Below are 21,188 nucleotides of genomic sequence, written 5' to 3'. Positions count from 1 at the left end.
AACGAAGTAAAATGCTAAGAGGTTTGCAGCTGATTCGTCATCCTGGGATTGATTGAGCCATTTTGTGTCAGTTGTTGTCGCCACAAGGTGGCTGTCCTCAGTCACTGCAGCTACTAATAGCACAGAGGAATCTACATGTGCGGCATCACTGGAGATGGAGGAAACAAAGCCTTCTACGCCCAACAAATACAATGTGCCGTCAATCATTCACAGCTGCAGACCCATCAAAGCTTTGGAGATCCCTGATTGGTTAATACAACTGATCCTGTCATGCAATCCCAGCCCTTAGGGTTCTGAAGCCTCATTTTCCCATCTCAACCAAGCACATTATTAAACACCCCCCCCCTTAATAACACAATGCAACAAACTCCTGAAAAACACATCTCACACCCCTTAAAACAGCTTCTGTATCTTAACCGTTTGGTTTGTTTCCTTCGTGATTTGGTGTGGTGGTGTGTTCTTATAGCACCAATAAAGTCACAGGGGGAGGCTGTATAGATGGATCTCCCCCTGTTTACCTGAATCATATCTTGTTCCTAATGTTAACCATGTGAATTAAACAGAAGAACTGGCCCTGGCCAACTTGTTAAGGGCATACAGTAACCACACATGCCCAACAGTCATGCCGCAAATCTGACACCAGTAGTATTCAATGTTGTTCTTCAAGACCCTTTATGTACAGAGGTTGATAAAGCTGTGTTTTACGCCATACAACACTCTTCCGTGGCCTCCAACTGCTCTTAAATGCTAGTAAAACTAAATGCATGTTATTCAACTGATCGCTGCCCGCCCACCCGACTAGCATCACTACTACAAATGGTGTAGTAGGTGTCTGGCTAGACTGTAAACTCTCCTTCCAGACTCACATTAAGCATCTCCAATCCAAAGTTAAATCTGGAATCGGCGTCCTATTTCGCAACAAAGCATCCTTCACTCATGCTGCCAAACATACCCTCGTAAAACTGACTATCCTACCGATTCTTGACTTCGGCGATGTAATTTACAAAATAGCCTCCAACACTCAACTCAGCAAATTTCGATGCAGTCTATCACAGTGCCATCCGTTTTGTCACCAAAGCCCCGTATACTACCCACCACTGCGACCTGTATGCTCTCGTTGGCTGGCCCTCACTACATAATCGTCGCCAAACCAACTGGCTCCAGGTCATCTATAAGTCTTTGCTAGGTAAAGCTCTGCCTTATCTCAGCGCACTGGTCACCATAGCAACACCCACCCGTAGCATGCGCTCCAGCAGATATATTTCACTGGTCATCCCCAAAGCCAACACCCCCTTTGGCCGCCTTTCCTTCCAGTTCTCTGCTGCCAATGCCTGGAACAAATTGCAAAAATCACTGAAGTTGGAGACATATCTCCCTCACTAACTTTAAGCGTCAGCTGTCAGAGCAGCTTACCAATCGCTGCAGCTGTATACAGCCCATCTGTAAATAGCCCACCCAACCAACTACCTCATCCCCATTGTTTTTCTGCATACCAGTATTTCTACTTGCACATCCTCATCTACACATATCACTCCAGTGTAAATTGCTAAATTGTAATTACTACGCCACTATTGGCCTATTTATTGCCTTACCTCCTTACTTCATTTTGCACATACTGTATACAGATTTTTCTATTGTGTTATTGACTGTACGTTTGTTAATTCCATGTGTAACTCGGTGTTGTTTTTGTTGCACTGCTTCGCTTTATCTTGGCCAGGTCGCAGTTGTAAATGAGAACCTGTTCTCAACTGGCCTACCTGGTTAAATAAAGGTGAAATTAATCATTTAAAAAAATCTAAATCTAAATCAAATATCATACATTCTCGGTCTTTACACTGTCAGTTATTGTGACAATTTACAAATAGGCCCAGACAGAATCTGCAGGGTAGTTTCCTTATCCCTACTTTTACAGTATTTGACAACTGTAGTAGTACATGTTTAGTAGTAGTATTTGGCTTGATTTAAATTGAGATTTTTTTTTTCCACATAATTTCTAGAGGCTGCCTTGAGGAGAATCTTTCTCCCACAGACTGTCTTCGCTTTATAATATATTCATTTCATGCTAATGTCAATGCAACAATAGCTTTTCCAATAGTGTGCTACTCTTGATCCCAAAATTCACCAACCTAAATGTTCAGTGGATTGCCGATCAATAGAACTAAAACCTGCATACAGGGTGGCTTGAAGAGCGTCTTTTGAAAACCAGAGTAAACTGTTCTTTTCCTTCCCCAATGGTCCTCCATGCCTCTCTCTGCCATCCGTAGTGCAGTGCGTCCTAGGACCGCCCCGGGGTAGCAGTGAGTACAACTATTTAGGACTACAAAATGAATGCTATTGATATGTGATACTGTTTAATTATTATAAAAGTGTGTATAAGCTGAATTGAACTGCTCTGTAGTGTTCTGGAGCACTATGGATCTAGATCACATAGAATCTAGATCTCTGTGGATTCTATCCTCTCCAGACGGGTGAGTACTGGCCAGGGAGGGGCCAGCTGGTGGAGGGCGGGAGGGAGCTTCTTGTCCTCAGCAAGGGGAGGTGGGGAGAGAGAGAGGGAGGGTAGGGGAGTGACGGGGGCAGGCAGGGGGATGGGGGACAGTGGGGGTGGTGAGGTGGGCGAGGGGGTGGTGTTGGTGGAGGTGAGCTTGGAGCCCAGCTGGCCCACGCGGAGCTCCAGGGCCTGGTTCTTCTGCAGGGTCTCCACATAGCTGAGCTGCAGCTGGGCCTGGTACTTGAGCACATGCTCTTTCTCGTCCATCCACACATGGCGCTCCTTCTTGAAGGTGAGTGCCTGTCGCTCACGCTGCTGTCGTTCCAGACGCAGCTCGCCTTGGAGGTGCTCCAGCTGCCGGCGCAGGTCCCCTGCCTCCTCCCACTGCTGGTGGGCCTCCTGGCGCTGCTGGTGGATTTCCTGCCGCAGTTGGGCCTCTTGACGCTGATGAGCTTCCTGACGCAAGTGAGCCTCCTGACGCTGGTGGGCTTCCTGACGCATGTGAGCCTCCTGGCGATGGTGGGCATCCTGGCACTGAACCTCATCGCTCTGCAAACTCAGTATGGCATCTGGGGGGACGGGGGGTGGAGGCAGGGCCGGGTAGGAGAAGGCGGAGCCTTCAGGTGGGCTGTGTGGCGAGGGAAGTCCCACTCTAGTCCTGGATGCTTCCCTGCTCCCTCCACCACTAGCCTCGACAGCCCTATCCCTCACACTGAGCTCACCCAGGGCCCGCTTCAGCCCTACCACCTCAGCTTCAAACATTCCCAGCTTGTCCCTCAGCTGAGAGACCTGGAGAGACACAGGGAGGAGAGGCCGGAGAGTCAATCAGGAGTTAAAGAGAGAGTAAGTGGTAGCTAATTCACTTAATGCGTGTCGTGTGAGAGAGAGAGTATTGTTTGTGTCTTTCAAAGTGTATTTGAATGCCTGTGTCTGTACTGTATGCATGCGAGTGTCTCAAGAGCTCAAAACTTGTGGTGCACAGACCAGAATAACCCTTCAAGTGGTAGTTAGTGTTTCAGGTCAGTCTGACTCTCCAGACCTCATCCCTACCTCGGTCAGTGTCTTCTGCAGCTCCCCCTCGCAGCGCTCCAGCTCCAGGCTCTTGGTGCTGTAGGAGTCCTTGAGGCCCAACATGGCCTCTTCCCAGTCCCTCAACTGGGCGTTGGCCTCCTTCAGCTGGCCCCGCAGGGCCACCATCTCCCCCGCCCGCTGGGTCACCTCCGCCTGGCTCTCCCTCAGCTGCTGCTTCAGCAGGGAGATCTCCCCTGCCTTCTGACACACCTGACAGGGAGGGGGATGAAAGATATGGACATGGTTGAAATAGAGATCAACAAGCACCTATGTAAAGGGCATGAGTCTGTGTAATGGATGTGCACTTACAGTATAGGACAGCTACTGCTGCATTGTGTGCTAATGATCAAAAACCATTTGCACAGAACAAATAGGACACATCTGACCATTGGTTTAGACAGTATTGCCCTTTGTCATTTTTAGCATGGACATCTACTATTTATTCTCAGCACTCCTTTTCACATTCTCCCTCTCACTTGTCATGCCCCCTAAAGTTTACCTTCCTCCCAGTTAACTTGTAAACCTCACCCATCTCTCTAGTATCCCACATCCAGCCATGCACACTACCCTCTTAACCCCGGGTCCCCTCTCTCACCTCCCATTTGGTCTCCTCCAGGCGTGGCAGGATGTCAGCCTGCTCCTTCCTGTAGTCCAGGCACTTCCTCTCCAGCTCCTCTCTCTGGGCCAGCAGCGCAGCCATCTCCTCATGCAGCCGTCGCTTGTCCTGCGACAGACGGGTGATCTGGGCCTGCAAGGCACTCTGGGAGCGCTGGGCGCGACGCGTCACCTGGGTAGAACGACATTTGGTAAAATGGAGATTCCCGATTCAAATCAACATTCGGCAATGGGTATACTGGAGGAGGCCATATTGAGTGTACTATTTGAAATAAGGTAAGTGGGAAAAATTTTGCACAAAATTTGACTAAACTACTCCTCAACGCTCATTCTTTGCCTTTCTCAGTGTTTGCCATGCAGCCATGGCAAATGCTATTGTGCTATTGGGTATAGCCTACGACCCCACAATCTGTGAACTAAGGAGCCATTACCTGCTGCAGGCGTGAGGCATAATTCTGCCGCAGCTCGTCCATCTGGCGCTCCCACACGCGCTGCTTCTCCTCAAACACCTGGACGATGGCCGCCTCACTCTGGTCCACATTACGGCGCATGTGGAGCACCTGGGAGAGGAGGAAAGGAAGTAACTCATCTGTAATTCACATGTAGCTGCAGGAGGTGATGGGGAATTCACAAAATGGCTGCCATCCATCATCGAGGTTACTGCCCCACTAGTCTTTCATATTTCTTTGTACTTCTCATTTGCAATGTCAACGGATGCTGAATATTAATTGATTGCTTTTTAGGTGTTCCACTATGTCTCCTTGCATTGCATTGTATTGTATGTGGGTAACACACCTCATTCACCATCTACCACCAAGGTGTACCACCCCACTTTCAAATTGCCACATTTCAGGCTTCAAACATAAAGATATAAAACTGTATTTTTTGTGAAGAATCAACAACAAGTGGGACACAATCATGAAGTGGAACAACATTTATTGGATATTTCAAACTTTTTTAACAAATCAAAAACTGAAAAATTGGGCATGTAAAATTGTTCAGCCCCCTTAAGTTAATACTTTGTAGCGCCACCTTTTGCTGCGATTACAGCTGTAAGTCGCTTGGGGTATGTCTATCAGTTTTGCACATCGAGAGACTGACATTTTTTCCCATTCCTCCTTGCAAAACAGCTCGAGCTCAGTGAGGTTGGATGGAGAGCATTTGTGAACAGCAGTTTTCAGTTCTTTCCACAGATTCTCGATTGGATTCACGTCTGGACTTTGACTTGGCCATTCTAACACCTGGATATGTTTATTTTTGAACCATTCCATTGTAGATTTTGCTTTATGTTTTGGATCATTGTCTTGTTGGAAGACAAATCTCCGTCCCAGTCTCAGGTCTTTTGCAGACTCCATCAGGTTTTCTTCCAGAATGGTCCTGTATTTGGCTCCATCCATCTTCCCATCAATTTTAACCATCTTCCCTGTCCCTGCTGAAGAAAAGCAGGCCCAAACCATGATGCTGCCACCACCATGTTTGACAGTGGGGATGGTGTGTTCAGGGTGATGGGCTGTGTTGCTTTTACGCCAAACATAACGTTTTGCATTGTTGTCAAAAAGTTCAATTTTGGTTTCATCAGACCAGAGCACCTTCTTCCACATGTTTGGTGTGTCTCCCAGGTGGCTTGTGGCAAACTTTAAACAACACTTTTTATGGATATCTTTAAGAAATGGCTTTCTTCTTGCCACTCTCCATAAAGGCCAGATTTGTGCAATATACGACTGATTGTTGTCCTATGGACAGAGTCTCCCACCTCAGCTGTAGATCTCTGCAGTTCATCCAGAGTGATCATGGGCCTCTTGGCTGCATCTCTGATCAGTCTTCTCCTTGTATGAGCTGAAAGTTTAGAGGGACGGCCAGGTCTTGGTAGATTTGCAGTGGTCTGATACTCCTTCCATTTCAATATTATCGCTTGCACAGTGCTCCTTGGGATGTTTAAAGCTTGGGAAATCTTTTTGTATCCAAATCCGGCTTTAAACTTCACAACAGTATCTCGGACCTGCCTGGTGTGTTCCTTGTTCTTCATGATGCTCTCTGCGCTTTTAACGGACCTCTGAGACTATCACAGTGCAGGTGCATTTATACGGAGACTTGATTACACACAGGTGGATTGTATTTATCATCATTAGTCATTTAGGTCAACATTGGATCATTCAGAGATCCTCACTGAACTTCTGGAGAGAGTTTGCTGCACTGAAAGTAAAGGGGCTGAATAATTTCACACCCAATTTTTCAGTTTTTGATTTGTTAAAAAAGTTCGAAATATCCAATAAATGTCATTCCACTTCATGATTGTGTCCCACTTGTTGTTGATTCTTCACAAAAAATACACAGTTTTATATCTTTATGTTTGAAGCCTGAAATGTGGCAAAAGGTCGCAAAGTTCAAGGAGGCCGAATACTTTCGCAAGGCACTGTATAATACTTTCATATATATAATACTTTCAAATATCGCTACCTCCAAGCCCTCAGTACTTGAATAACTTGCACTACTATTTCAGACCAAAGACCTAATGTCTCTTACCAGCTTGACCGTCAGCTAATAAAAATACAGTTGTCCGCTCGGCGAGTTTAGGGCACACCCACCTGACCAGTTTATCAACTCACCCAACCAGTTTCCCAGCGGTTTTAGTTTAAAGTTTTATTTGTCACATGCACAAGTACTGTGAAATGCTTAACTTTCAAACCCTTCCCAACAGTGCAGTACTCAATATCAAAATAGTATAAAAAAATAAAAAAACAGGAACGTGTAAGCTATGTATGGGTTATTCTTAAGCCATAGACAGTATTAGGTAAACAGTAAGATCACTAGTACAGTTACCTATGCCCTCTATGGGTTATGCAAACTCAAATTTCAAATAACAATTTCTTGTGATTATATAAAATAACTGCATTCACTGTCCTATAGTTGTGATAATTTGCACTACTGGCACTATTTGTTTGTTGCTTTCTTCTACAATATAATCTATTAAATCTCCTCCTGCACCCCCCAGTAGTATCCATTATTTCTTCTCCCTTTTCCTCTCTCCCGTCATCTACATCTGTCTCAACTCACCTCTTGCTCCCTCTCCCATAGCCGATCCTCCAGATCCTGGATGACGTCATCGGAGGAGGGCGAAGGGCGGAGGGGCGGGGGGGCGTCACTCAGGTGGCTGAGCCTCTGATAGGATGAGGAGCTCTTCCCAGAGGAGGAGCGACCACTATCCGAGGTGCTCAGTCCGTTCTGGTATCCACTATTACCGCTAACGCCACCAGGCTTGTCCATCTTCTCCAGGGCCCCTGTGGTCCCCAGGCGGTTAATGTGGCTGGTGGAGGCGCTCAGGGGCCCTAGGACAGGCGGGGGCCCGTAGCCCGAGCTGGAGCCAGCGTAGGTGGGCAGGCTGGTTAGAGAGTTCCTCCCTGAGTCGGAGAGGCTCCCCTGACCTCCGCCCCTGCTGCCACCACCTCCCCCGCCTCTGGTACCTCCACCCCGGCTGCCAGAGCTGTCTGTCTCTCTGAGGGGTCCTGGTAGACTGGGACCCCCACCACCTCCAGCCCCACCTCCGGCCCCTCCTCCGGGGCTGCGGCCCCCTCTTCCGGTCTGGGGGGGGCACACCAGATTCTGCATGGAATGGAAGCTCTTGGGCACTACAGGCTTGAAGGCAGAGGGGCGGACCAATCCATCGTTGCTCTGGATGGGGGAGGATGGAAAATGGCATTGGTTGTGAAATGTAATGCAAGGATTGTATAACATACATTATCTGACAATTAGGTTGACAGAGATTATGAATATGCTGCTATACGTGTAATTAATTAAGCAGCAAGCATACTGACGCTACATGTGAATTTCAAATGGGGATTAAGAGCATTTACTGTGGTTTGTTAATGTACCGGTACACAAATTATATGCAGATATACAAAAAAACAAATGTCCAGTATGAGAGACCTTTTCAGAAATCTATCATAAAGAACAGTAACAGCTAAGTAAAGGCTAATGCTATTTGAATGCATGGAGGAGTTGAGGGGAGAGGAGAAATAACTCAGGCAGCTAGGTAAGAAAGTACAGTATATCAATTTATGACAGCTTTTTATATACATTCCTGTACAAATACATACACACATGCACAACACACACTTTCAACATGCACCCTCATACTCAACTTACAGCCTGTATTTGGACACACACACACAGAGAGAGAGAGAGGAGAGAGACTCACCTGAACCTTCTCCAGCTTCCCAGAGATGGGGAGGATGTTGGGGGGGTTGTTATGGTTATCCAGTTTGGCTGCGCTGGCGCCCGCCTCTTTGTACTGAGCTAGTTGTTGGCTACTGTTTCGATCATTGTTCAGCGAGACCTCGTTGTTCCCGCAAACGTCCAAACTCACTGCCCCTCTTGGCACTTCTCGCCCCCCATCCCTCTGGTCCCGCCCATCACACCGCCCGCCTCCATTCAAAAACACTGCATTGGACACCTGCCTCTCACTGTTACCCACCGCTGCTCGGTTCCCATTGGAAACGCCCCTATTGCCATTGGAGACTTGTCTGCTTCCATTGTTATGGACGGGGGGCCTCTCTCTCTCTGCTCTCTCGCAGAGCGGCAGAGGACGCTCGCTGCCGTAGTAAGAAGAAGAGTGCTCCACTGTGGCAAAGCTTCGTTCGTCAGCCGTAGTCCCCTTAGCATGGGTCAGGGGAGGAGGTTGCTGAGAGGACCTCTCGATGCTGTAACTCCTATCTTCCAAGCCCCTGCGGGTGGAAGTGGATGGGGGTGGTGGGGGGGCACGAGGCAGGCTGTTCTGCTGGGTGGTGCGGGTGCCCACGCTCCGCATGGCGATCTCCTGCTGCTATTGCTGCTGGCCAGAGGTGTTGGTTGAGGAGAATACCCCGCTGGCCACAATTCCCATGCCCTAGGGGCGCCCCCCCTCACTCATCCCCCCACACTCCACACGTGCCATGATGGAGGGCAGGGAGGCAGCACCAGCCGACATGCACTGCAGGACACACAGAGACATCGAGAGGAGAGGGAGAAGGTAAAGAGACAAACTGTAAGTACACACAAGCACATGCCCACACACAAACACACACTATACGTAACAGAAGGAGGAGGATGAAGAAGTCCTCCAACTGCGATATCTGAGACCATCAGTGCTTGACATGGGCAGGAGCTGAGTATCGGCACCTCAAATGTTCTACTGCTCCTGTTCCTCTTATAGAATATTAGCTCAAAAGTATTGTGGAGCTCTTGCACCTAAAATGTAAACAGTAAATGTAAACAGTACGGCACCAAATGAGTACCGGCACCTACAGTGCCCTCAGAAAGTATTCATACTCCTTGACTTATTCCACATTTTGTTGTGTTACAGCCTGAATTCAAAATTGATTACATTTTTTTTTTTTAAATCTCACCCATCTACACACAACACCCCACAATGACAAAGTGAAAAAAATGTGCTTAGATTTTTTTTTTATACATTTATTGAAAATGACATACATAAATATCTAATTTCAGAAGTAGTCACACCGCTTTCTTGGACATTACATGTTAGAATCACCTTTGGCAGAAATGAGTTTTTCCTGTAAGTCTTTATGAGCTTTGCACACCTTGATTGTACAATATTTGCCCATTATTATTTTCAGAATTCTTCAAGCTCTGTCAAATTGGTTGTTGATCATTGCTGGACAATCATTTTCAAGTCTTGCAATAGATATTCAAGCAGATTTAAGTCAAAACTGTAACTAGGCCACTCAGGAACATTCACTGTCTTCTTGATAAGCAACTCCAGTGTGTATTTGGCCTTCTGTTTTAGGTTATTGTGCTGTTGAAAGGTGAATACATCTCCCAGTGTCTGGTGGAAAGCAGACTGAACCATGATTTTCTCTAGGGAAATCCCAGTCCTTAACAATTACAAGCATACCCATAACATGATACAGCCACCACTATGCTTGAAAATATGGAGAGTGGTACTCAGCAATTGGATTTGCTCAAAACATAACACTTTGTATTCAGGACATTGCAGTACTACTTTAGTGCCCTGTTGTAAACATGATGCATGTGTTTGGAATTCTTCCTTCTTTTCACACTTTCAATTAGATTAGTATTTTGGAGTTCTCCTATCACAGCTATTAAACTCTAGAACGGGTTTAAAGTCCCCATTGGCCTCATGGTGAAATCCATGAGCAGTTCCCTTCCTTTCTGTCAAACGAGTTCGAAAAGATGCATGTATCTTTGTAGTGACTGGGTGTATTGATAAACCATTCAAAGTGTATTTAATAACTTCACCATGCTCAAAGGGATATTCAGTGTCTGTTTTAAATGTTTACTCATCCACCAATAGGTGCCCTTCTTTGCAAAGCATCGAAAAACCTTCCTGGTCTTTGTGGTTAAACGTGTTGGAAATCCACTGCTTGACTGAGGAACCTTACAGATAATTGTATGTGTGGGGTACAAAGATGAGGTAGAGATTCGAAAATCATGTTAAACACTATTATTGCTCACAGACTGAGTCCATGCAACTGATGGTGACTTATTAAGCACATTTTTACTCCTGAATTTATTTGCCATACAAAAGGGGTTGAATACCTATTGACAAGACATTTCAGCTTTTCATTTTTTTTTAAATTGTAATTTTTTGGGGAAAAAATGAGGCACACAATGGTTTCAAACGGCACTCCATCTTCTCTCTTCCAAAGAGAAAGTGACATTTTTTAGTTTGGTGTGGCGACAGAGTGGTGTTTGAATCAGGGCTAAGGTTACTATTGAGACGACAAACTGACACCAAAGAAATAGTGGTTAATTATATACTACACATAAATACAAGGAAGAGAGTAAAGGGGTAACCTCTCTGGGATATGTGGGACGGTAGTGTCCCACCTCGCCAACAGCCAGTGAAAGTGCAGGGCTCCAAATTCAAAACAAAAATCTCATAATTAAAATTCCTCAAGTATTTTACACCATTTTAAATATAACATTCTCATTAATCCAGCCAGTGTCTGATTTCAAAAATGCTTTACAGCGAAAGCACCACAAACGATTATGTTAGGTCACCACCAACTCACAGAAAAACACAGCCATTTTTCCAGCCAAAGAGAGGAGTTACAAAAAGCACAAAGAGATAAAATGTATCACTAACCTTTGATGATCTTCATCAGATGACACTCATAGGACTTCATGTTACCGAATACATGTATGTTTTGTTCGATAGTGTATATTTATATCGAAAAATCTCATTTTACATTGGCGCGTTACGTTCAGTAGTTCTAAAACATGCAGTGATTGTGCAGAGCCACACCAATTCACAGAAATACTCACCATAAATGTTGATGAAAATACAAGTGTTATACATGGAATTAGAGATATACTTATCCTTAATGCAACCGCTGTCAGATTTTAAATAAAAAAACTTTACGTAAAAAGCAAACCATGCAATAATCTGAGTACAGCGTTCAGACAACAAAGCAGCCAAAAAGATATCCGCCATATTGTGTAGTTAACATTAGTCAGAAATAGCATTATAAATATTTATATATTAACTTACCTTTGATGATCTTCATCAGAATGCACTCCCAGGAATCCCAGTTTCACGATAAATGTTTGATTTGTTCGATAAAGTTCATAATTTACTAACTTTTGTTAGTGTGATTGGTAAACAAATCCAAACGCGCGTTCAGGTCCAGCCGAACGTCGGACGAAAAGTTCAAGGAGTTATATTACAGCCCGTAGAAACTTGTCAAACTAAGTATAGAATCAATCTTTAGGATGTTTTTATCATAAATGTTCAATAATGTTCCAACCGGAGAATTCCTATGTCTGTAGAAAAGCAATGGAACGAGAGCTAACTCTCTCATGACCTCACCTCAGAGCCTGTGGCACTCTGCCAGACACCTGGCTCAATCCCCTCTTCACAGTAAAAGCCTGAAACAACATTCTAAAGACTGTTGACATCTAGTGGAAGCCTTAGGAAGTGCAATATGCAATATGCAATATACATTTACACTGTATATTGGAATGGCAAAGAGTTGAAAAACTACAAACCTCAGATTTCCCACTTCCTGATTGGATTTTTCTCAGATTTTCGCCTGCCATATGAGTTCTGTTATACTCACAGACATCATTCAAACAGTTTTAGAAACTTCAGAGTGTTTTCTATCCAATACTATTACTAATATGCATATAATTAGCATCTGGGACAGAGTAGCAGGCAGTTTACTCTGGGCATCTTATTCATTCATGTTACTCAATACTGCCCCCCTGTCACCAAGAAGTTAAGGAATTTTCCGTAGAGGTCCGAGACAGGATTGTGTCGAGGCATAGATCTGGGGAAGGGTACCAAAACATTTATGCAGCATTAAAGGTCCCCAAGAACACAGTGGCCTTCATCATTCTTAAATGGAAGAAGTTTGGGAGCACCAAGACTCTTCCTAGAACTGGACGCCCGGCCAAACTGAGCAATCGGGGGAGAAGGGCCTTAGTCAGGGAGGTACTCAAGAACCCGATGGTCACTCTGACAGAGTTCCTCTGTGGAGGAACCATCTCTGCAGCACTCCACCAAATCAGGCCTTTATGCTAGAGTGGACAGACGGAAGCCACTCCTCAGTAAAAGGCTCGATGGAAAGATGAACGGACTAAAGTACATAGAGATCCTTGATAAAAACCTGCTCCAGAGTGCTCAGGACCTCAGACTGGGGTGAAGGTTCACCTTCCAACAGGACAACAACCCGAAGCACACAGCCAAGACAACGTAGGAGTGGCTTCGGGACAAGTCTCTGAATGTCCTTGTGTGGCCCATCCAGAGCCCGGACTTGAAAATAGCTGTGCAGCGACGCTCCCTATCCAACCTGACAAAGCTTGTGAGGATCTGCAGAGAACAATGGGAGAAACTCCCTAAATACAGGTGTGCGAAGCTTGTAGCGTCATACCAAAGAAAACGAGGCTGTAATCGCTTCCAAAGGTGCTTTAACAAAGTGGTCTGAATACTTATGTAAATGTGGTGTTGTTGTTTTTATACATTTGCAAAAATGTCTAAAAACCTGTTTTTGCTTTGTCATCATGGAGTATTGTGTGTAGATTGATGAGAAAAAAAAATTAAATACATTTTAGAATAAGGCTGTATCGTAACAAAATCTGGAAAAAGTCAAGGGGTCTAAATAGTTTCCGAATGCACTGTACATGTATATGAAGTACATTGAATATTATCCCAAAAATTATGTAAAGGCTAATAATAAAGGACAATTTGCGGTATCAATTTCAGCAGAAATTCCTCCTTATACAGTTGCACCTTATTCCAAACCATATGAAAATTCATATTCAAATGTATTTTTTTCAGTTGAGAAAATTGTTTATGCAATAAAAATGAAAGCACATCTCATATAACTGTAAAAACAGTTGACATTAAAGTGGAACTGACATAATTTTAGCAACATGAAATCTTTAAAAAATATCTGTTCATACACATCTCTAGGAAGAATGACACCTTTTCTTGCATTTGCTGACAAGCGAGCACTTAGATATGGTAATTTTCACTGTTTCATAAGTTAATAGAATGTTTGGGAATTCAGTGTAGTTGCGTTTGGACAATTAATAGACACTGCAGCAAATAAAACCTAATAAAAACAACCGTCTTGTCCAGGACCAGCGTCTATGCAGAACGGTGCGCCATAGCCAATCAGAGTTACAGTAGGCCTTATGCAAATAAGCCATTTGTCACACAGGCTTGCCATCATTCACTTTGAACTGGAGTGTGTGTTAATAGGCAGCAGCATCAGCGTGACATTAGATAATTAGAACGCATTCACCAAAAGCCACAAAACACACCTGAATGGATTTCTGTAAATATGTAAAAACCATGGGAGCCCTCTTACATTTGGGAATTGTACAGCCCTATTGATCAAACAACCATGAAAAGGCAGGCTCTCTCTCCCTCAGTTGCCTATGCACATCATCAACAATAGCAAGATCAACAACTAATGGTAGTCAGAGCGAGATTAGCTCAAATCTAACAACGGAATATTAGATAAACGCTCTCAGACTCGTTAAACAAGTAGGCTACAAAATTGCACTGAGAAACAGAAAAGTAACATGCTCGTCCTTCTGCAGTTTGCCTGCCAGTACATGCTTGTCCCAACCTACGTTTTAAACAACTGAATCGGAACCTGCCTGCCTTCCCGCTAATTTGATCGATGCCAAATGCATTTGATTGACGACTATTTCAGCATAGCTAGCTAAGCGATATACATTTTTTTGCTAGCTAACCATATGACAGCTGGATCTCTAGCTGTAGCCACTGAAAAACGATATGAGGGTCCGACCAATCTGATTCCACACTCCAAGACTGCTTCCATCACGTGGACTGGGATATGTTTCGTATTGCGTCAGACAACAACATTGACGAATACGCTGATTCCGTGTGCGAGTTCATTAGAACGTGCGTTGAAGATGTCGTTCCCATAGCAACGATTAAAACATTCCCAAACCAGAAACCGTGGATTGATGGCAGCATTCGCGTGAAACTGAAAGCGCGAACCACTGCTTTTAATCAGGGCAAGGTGACCGAAAACATGACCGAATAAAAACAGTGTAACTATTCCCGCTGCAAGGCAATCAAACAAGCTAAGTGTCAGTATAGAGACAAAGTAGAATCTCAATTCAACGGCTCAGACACAAGAGGTATGTGGCAGGGTCTACAGTCAATCACGGATTACAAAAAGAAAACCAGCCCCGTCGCCGACCAGGATGTCTTGCTCCCAGGCAGACTAAATAACTTTTTTGCCCGCTTTGAGGACAATACAGTGCCACTGACATGGCCTGCAACCAAAACATGCGGCCTCTCCTTCACTGCAGCCAAGGTGAGTAAAACATTTAAACGTGTTAACCCTCGCAAGGCTGCAGGCCCAGACGGCATCCCCAGCCGCGCCCTCAGAGCATGCGCAGACCAGCTGGCTGGTGTGTTTACGGACATATTCAATCAATCCCTAACCCAGTCTGCTGTTCCCACATGCTTCAAGAGGGCCACCATTGTTCCTGTTCCCAAGAAAGCTAAGGTAACTGAGCTAAACGACTACCACCCCGTAGCACTCACTTTCGTCATCATGAAGTGCTTTGAGAGACTAGTCAAGGACCATATCACCTCCACCCTACCTGACACCCTAGACCCACTCCAATTTGCTTACCGCCCAAATAGGTCCACAGACGATGCAATCTCAACCACACTGCACACTGCCCTAACCCATCTGGACAAGAGGAATATCTATGTGAGAATGCTGTTCATCGACTACAGCTCGGCATTTAACACCACAGTACCCTCCAAGCTCGTCATCAAGCTCGAGACCCTCTCCTGTACTCCCTGTTCACCCACGACTGCGTGGCCACGCACGCCTCCAACTCAATCATCAAGTTTGCGGACGACACAACAGTGGTAGGCTTGATTACCAACAACGACGAGACGGCCTACAGGGAGGAGGTGAGGGCCCTCGGAGTGTGGTGTGAGGAAAATAACCTCACACTCAACTGCTCTGCCCACAACCGTAAGGCTCTCCAGAGGGTAGTGAGGTCTGCACAACGCATCACCGGGGGCAAACTACCTGCCCTCCAGGACACCTACACCACCCGATGTTACAGGAAGGCCATAAAGATCATCAAGGACAACAACCACCCGAGCCACTGCCTGTTCACCCCGCTATCATCCAGAAGGCGAGGTCAGTACAGGTGCATCAAAGCTGGGACCGAGAGACTGAAAAACAGCTTCTATCTCAAGGCCATCAGACTGTTAAACAGCCACCACTAACATTGAGTGGCTGCTGCCAACACACTGACTCAACTCCAGCCACTTTAATAATGGGAATTGATGGGAAATGTAAAATATATCACTAGCCACTTTAAACAATGCTACCTAATATAATGTTACATACCCTACATTATTCATCTCATATGTATACGTATATACTGTACTCTATATCATCTACTGCATCTTTATGTAATACATGTATCAATAGCCACTTTAACTATGCCACTTTGTTGACATACTCATCTCATATGTATACGTATATACTGTACTCGATACCATCTACTGTATCTTGCCTATGCCGCTCTGTACCATCACTCATTCATATATCTTTATGTACATATTCTTTATCCCCTTACACTTGTGTGAAAGTTGTCATTTTGTTTTGTGATCACTGTGTATTATTGTGTAACAAATGTGCAAAATGTATGGGATTATTATTATTCTTTCTTTTAGACACATTTTATCCCTGAATGTGTTTTTTTTTTTTTATATATAAAAAAAATGTTGTAAGACAGAGGTTTGGAATTGTTACTTAGATTACTTGTTGGTTATTACTGCATTGTTGGAACTAGAAGCACAAGCATTTCGCTACACTCGCATTAACATCTGCTAACCATGTGTATGTGACAAATAAAATTGGATTTGATTTGAAGTCAGTCACTCACCCACTCCTCCAATGACATGCCATCCTCCTAGCAGCTAACTAGCTAAAGTTAGGCTCTATGTTTATAGCTCACTAAATAAATAGATACGCTAGTTCAGGGGTGTCAAACTCAATCAGTGCACACGGGTCCATATAGAAGAAAAAAAACACATTTTCAGGCCAGACATAGCCTAAAATATGGTCCAATGTTCACGTTTGTACATAGGAAGCTGTGTAGTATTTTAACATTAAAACAAAATAGATAAATATTTGTCCAGCCTTTGCTGCTAAGCTTGCAGATGGGCATAATAGGCTGCCACTGTAACTTTAAACCGTACCCTCGCCCATACCCGGGCGCGAACCAGGGACCCTCTGCACACATCAACAACAGTCACCCACGAAGCATCGTTACCCATCGCTCCACAAAAGGGCAAGGGGAACTACTACTTCAAGGTCTGAGAGCAAGTGACGTCACCGATTGAAACGCTATTTAGAGCGTACCACCGCTAACTAAGCTAGCCGTTTCACATCCGTTACACCACCCTAACCAAAAAGTATTCATGGAATTAAACTTTTTTTTCAAACCTCTTATAAAGTTGGTTTTGAAGCATAAACTGGGAATTTTATACTTATGACTGATATTAACTATATTCCACATCTACAAATATTAACTACATTCCACATCTACATTAACAGACATATTCAAGATTTGCAATTGAGGTACAATCATAGAAGGAAAGCTTACTGTGCTCACTGCTCACACAATCTTCGTATTGTTCGTTTCACACCCTTTCTCTCACTATTTGTTGATGGTTAGCATAGCAGGTTTTTTGCACACCTGGTACATTTGCATGTTAACATATGCCTTCTGTCTTATATACACACGAAAACCGATAAAACATACACAAATGCCAACAGATATTCTGTCCCTGAACCACACCCACAGGGAACACCATCTGATTACTCAACTATCACTGATTGAACATTGACCTAAAGGTAATATCTGGATTTATAGTGCATTGTACCAAGTGTTGCCTACTACTCCTTTCTGAGCAAAGATGCAGCCAAACCATTGTGCGAATTCTCTCTCTCCATTGTCTCTTCATGCCTGAAGACACACACATGCAAACAAATGCAAACAAATGAAAATACACACAGACACAAGTTCTTCCCCCTGCGCCAATGACAAAAAAAAAAAAATTCAACTGTCTGACTAATAGAAGGAAAAACATGTGAGTCAATCATCAATACTTCATTGAGAATAAGGTCATGCAAAGTATGTGTGCATATAAAGAGAGTACATCATGTCTGTGTATGCATCACTGAGTGCAATCAGGAATACACACTATATTATCATTATTTCACTGTCCCCTGAACCACAGACAGAGAACACTATCTGATTACTCAACTATCACTGATTGAATATTGACCTAAAGGTAATATCTGGATTTATAGTGCATTGTACCAAGTGTAGACTATACTAGTCCTATCAGGGCAAAGATGCAGCCAAACCGTTGAGTGAATTCTCTCTCTCCATTGTCTCTTCATGCCTGAATCCAAGACCGTGACCATTAATCTACCATGCTACTTTGCTATAGTAAGGTAAGAATTAACATTCCATCTCAGGTAGGACATGAGAACAGAACTGAATGTGAAAGTGCGAGTACTGAATCCTTGGGATAAGGTGCTGTTCAAAACTAGATAGGGTGCGTTACTGCCCCAGGGCCAGTAGAGGGACCTGTTCCAGTGTTGGCTGAGCTGTGGCACGTGCCTACACTCCTCACTGTCACAGTTACACACTCCTAGGCATTACATCATCGGCTCCATGCTTCATACAGAGAGAGCACGGCACACACAAGCACTCTTTCTTGTGTGCCCTCATTCACACACTTACACATTCCTCAAATCTCTCAAAAGGTCATTCTGCTCAATCTCTTGTCCTGTGCTGAAATGCACTATGAGGTATTTAATAGGTGTACACACACACACCTGCAATACATGTTCTCCCCATATTGTCACTGCATTGTCCATACATAGACCCTTATATACACACACACAACTCAAATGCAAACAAACTGTCCCCCAAACTAAGTGACCACTTCCCACTACACATACTTCACTTCATTCAAGGCCTCATATAAGCTAGGTCTAGAAGACCTCCAGAGCAGTAACACTGGGCACAGAGGTAAACACTACACAGTAGAATATATTCAATAGGCCTATTTTATCAGAGTTCCCTTGCCATTATCATCAAATTACTGTCCATATACCTACAACTGACATGTTAGCCCCCACTTTTAGTTCATATACATACACACGCATATATATATACACACTTATAATATGCTTCATGACATGTCAATAACAGTGTTTTCTACATCTGTTTGGTATTGATGTAGGCCTAATAAATCAGCCGATTGCCTATGCAAGCTCTATTCCTGTTAAGTGCCAAGGTAGGTCTAAATTCTACTGTAGGACATTTGCTCTTGGTCTGTCAATTTATGCTCTTAATGTATAAAAATTCTCTTCATTATTTTTGTAGCAGCTAAAACAACCTCCGTCAACCCTTTCACCGCACAGATGTGCACAGGCAGGGTGACTGTCAGCTGACGCGGCGATGCTAGAGCACAATGGAGAAACATCACTCGTTTCTCCATACCAGCGAAAAAGCCCTAACCCAACAACGAAGGACGAGAAGAACGAGATAATTAACACGATCTACCCATTTCCCCCTGTATTTCTTTCCGTTCACGAATTAGGCCTGCATAATGTGCGTGTGGGTCAGGGAAATAGCTCTCCCCCCGTGGGGGAAGCGGAGGGTCGTGCTCGAGTGAGCGTCGTAAACTACAACCCGCGCGCACAACCGCTCGCTTTTGCCACATTCCCATCTCGCCGTCTTTACTTTCACTCCAATAAGCAATATGAACAAGAACGGTATCCCTCTCCCTCATCGCTCTGCCACAACAACATTTGAATCACCCAAATCCTTCTCCCCGTCAGCGTGCACCATGTAAAGCGGCAGGATAATGGATTGGCAATGCAGTGAATGGCGATAAAAATAGAAAAACGCAGGTGTCGATGTGCGCCGCGCTGCGTCGCCTAATAGGTGCGCGTATTTCTCTGTGGGAATGATGGAGCGCTCCGCTCAAACAGCAGCTCTACACTTACTATTAGCGGCAGGCACAGCACTGCTCCTCGGCGAGCTATCCGATTCGAGGTTCGCAGATAGCGACGGTGGAGCGGGAGTATAGCCTAGGCCTACTCGTGTGGCTCTGGTCGGGGAAAGCTGCAGCCGCTAGTACCCGTAGCAAAGATCGGGTGATTGAGGCATCGAGAGGATGCGTGCATCAGCTGTGTCACACACCCACCTCCGCCCCGCCCCTTCTGATGACCACGACACCGCCCCCTTCCCAGAACGGCACCGCGCCTGCGCCCACACTTCCAGCAACAAAGGTGTGAATTCTTCCTCCACATCAGAATAGCACACAATGTATTGATTTTGTTCCACACAGAATACGTGGAGAGCAAATACAGTGGCTCACAATGTATTGATTTTGTTCCACACAGAATAAGTGGATAACAAATACAGTGGCTATTGCTGGAAAATGGGGACTCTTGCCAATCTTGCAATTTGTCTTTCTGTGTCTTACTATGTATATATTCCTTTGAGTACTGTACAACGGAATTACATATGACCGGGCAGGATAAGTGTGTGTGTGTACTAGTATACGTGCATAATAAGTGCGTGTGTAGCTCAGAATGCAGTTCTTAGTACCGAGGGCAAGCGAGGCCTTGGGCAAACATGATTGCCAGTTCCCAGGGGCAGAGACAGAGCAGAGCTGGCTGTGTTTGTGTAGGTGAGGAACTGGAGCCTGAAAATCAGCCTCACTCAGGACTAGTCAAGAGAGAGAGGAGGGATAGGCAGGGAGAAATTGCAGAAAGAGACAAAAGAGAGAGATATCAAAAGATGAGCAGGGAGAGGGCAGAGCGAGAGAAACTAGCCTATGTTGAAGCTGTAGCAGAACAGAACTGTTAACTTGTCTGTAGATGGATAAGAAGGACCATGTCCTTCCTCTCTTCTAAACCTCTGACTGGGTTTACCAAATGCACACGCAGGCATTGAGTTCAAAATCAGAGCTCACACACAAAAAATGCCTTTATAGGGATTTAAAAACATTAGATCATTACATTCCAAGCAAAACTAAATGAAAGGGTTGATGAGTATGAGAGTTTCTGGTTTCATTTGGAGTAAATCACATTATTTTCAGTAGCCTTTTCCAATGTCAAGAAATGTGTGACTTATTTCCCTGTCATAATGCCTTCTTCATACACACTCCACTGTTTGCACACAAGCAGAACTATTACAAGCAGTCTTCCACACATAACCCTGTCAACATGATCAGAAAACATCCATGGTCCTTCACATCAGAGGAGGCTGGTGGGAGGAAATATAGGAGAACATTTTTATTGTAATGGCTGGAATGGAATGGTACCAGACACATGTGTAAGTACAAGTACAAAATTGTTGCTAGTGGTTGTACTAAATTATCCTCTAATTACACAAATTGCTTTAGTTTAAATTATGAACCTAGCCAGTCAATGTAGCTAGCTAG

At 44.5% G+C, this 21,188-nt stretch overlaps 1 protein-coding gene across 1 annotated transcript; it reads right to left on the bottom strand.

The window, feature by feature from the left end:
- Window positions 1-1,732: 1,732 nt before the first annotated feature.
- On the bottom strand, window positions 1,733-19,922 carry LOC112233455 (leucine zipper putative tumor suppressor 3-like). Its single transcript, XM_024401099.2, has 7 exons — window positions 19,744-19,922; window positions 8,373-9,143; window positions 7,232-7,846; window positions 4,609-4,737; window positions 4,158-4,349; window positions 3,542-3,772; window positions 1,733-3,280 (listed from the first exon to the last, which is right to left on the bottom strand). The coding sequence occupies exons 2-7, from the start codon at window positions 8,979-8,981 to the stop codon at window positions 2,435-2,437; spliced, it is 2,622 nt and encodes an 873-aa protein (XP_024256867.2). The 5' UTR covers window positions 8,982-9,143; window positions 19,744-19,922; the 3' UTR covers window positions 1,733-2,434.
- Window positions 19,923-21,188: the final 1,266 nt, after the last annotated feature.

This window comes from Oncorhynchus tshawytscha, linkage group LG33 (genome assembly GCF_018296145.1).
Source record: "Oncorhynchus tshawytscha isolate Ot180627B linkage group LG33, Otsh_v2.0, whole genome shotgun sequence".
NCBI lineage: Eukaryota > Metazoa > Chordata > Actinopteri > Salmoniformes > Salmonidae > Oncorhynchus > Oncorhynchus tshawytscha.
The sequence above is the reverse complement of the archived record's forward strand: the minus strand, read 5'-3'. Positions and strand labels throughout refer to the sequence as shown.

Bases quoted from the DNA above. Each gene is read 5' to 3' on its own strand.
- LOC112233455 (XM_024401099.2), bottom strand. From the start codon at position 8,981: ATGCGGAGCGTGGGCACCCGCACCACCCAGCAGAACAGCCTGCCTCGT. The intron at 7,847-8,372 runs GTGAGTCTCTCT...TCCCCCATCCAG, and splicing joins GGAAGCTGGAGAAGGTTCAG to AGCAACGATGGATTGGTCCG. The intron at 4,350-4,608 runs GTAATGGCTCCT...CGTTCTACCCAG, and splicing joins ATGCCTCACGCCTGCAGCAG to GTGACGCGTCGCGCCCAGCG.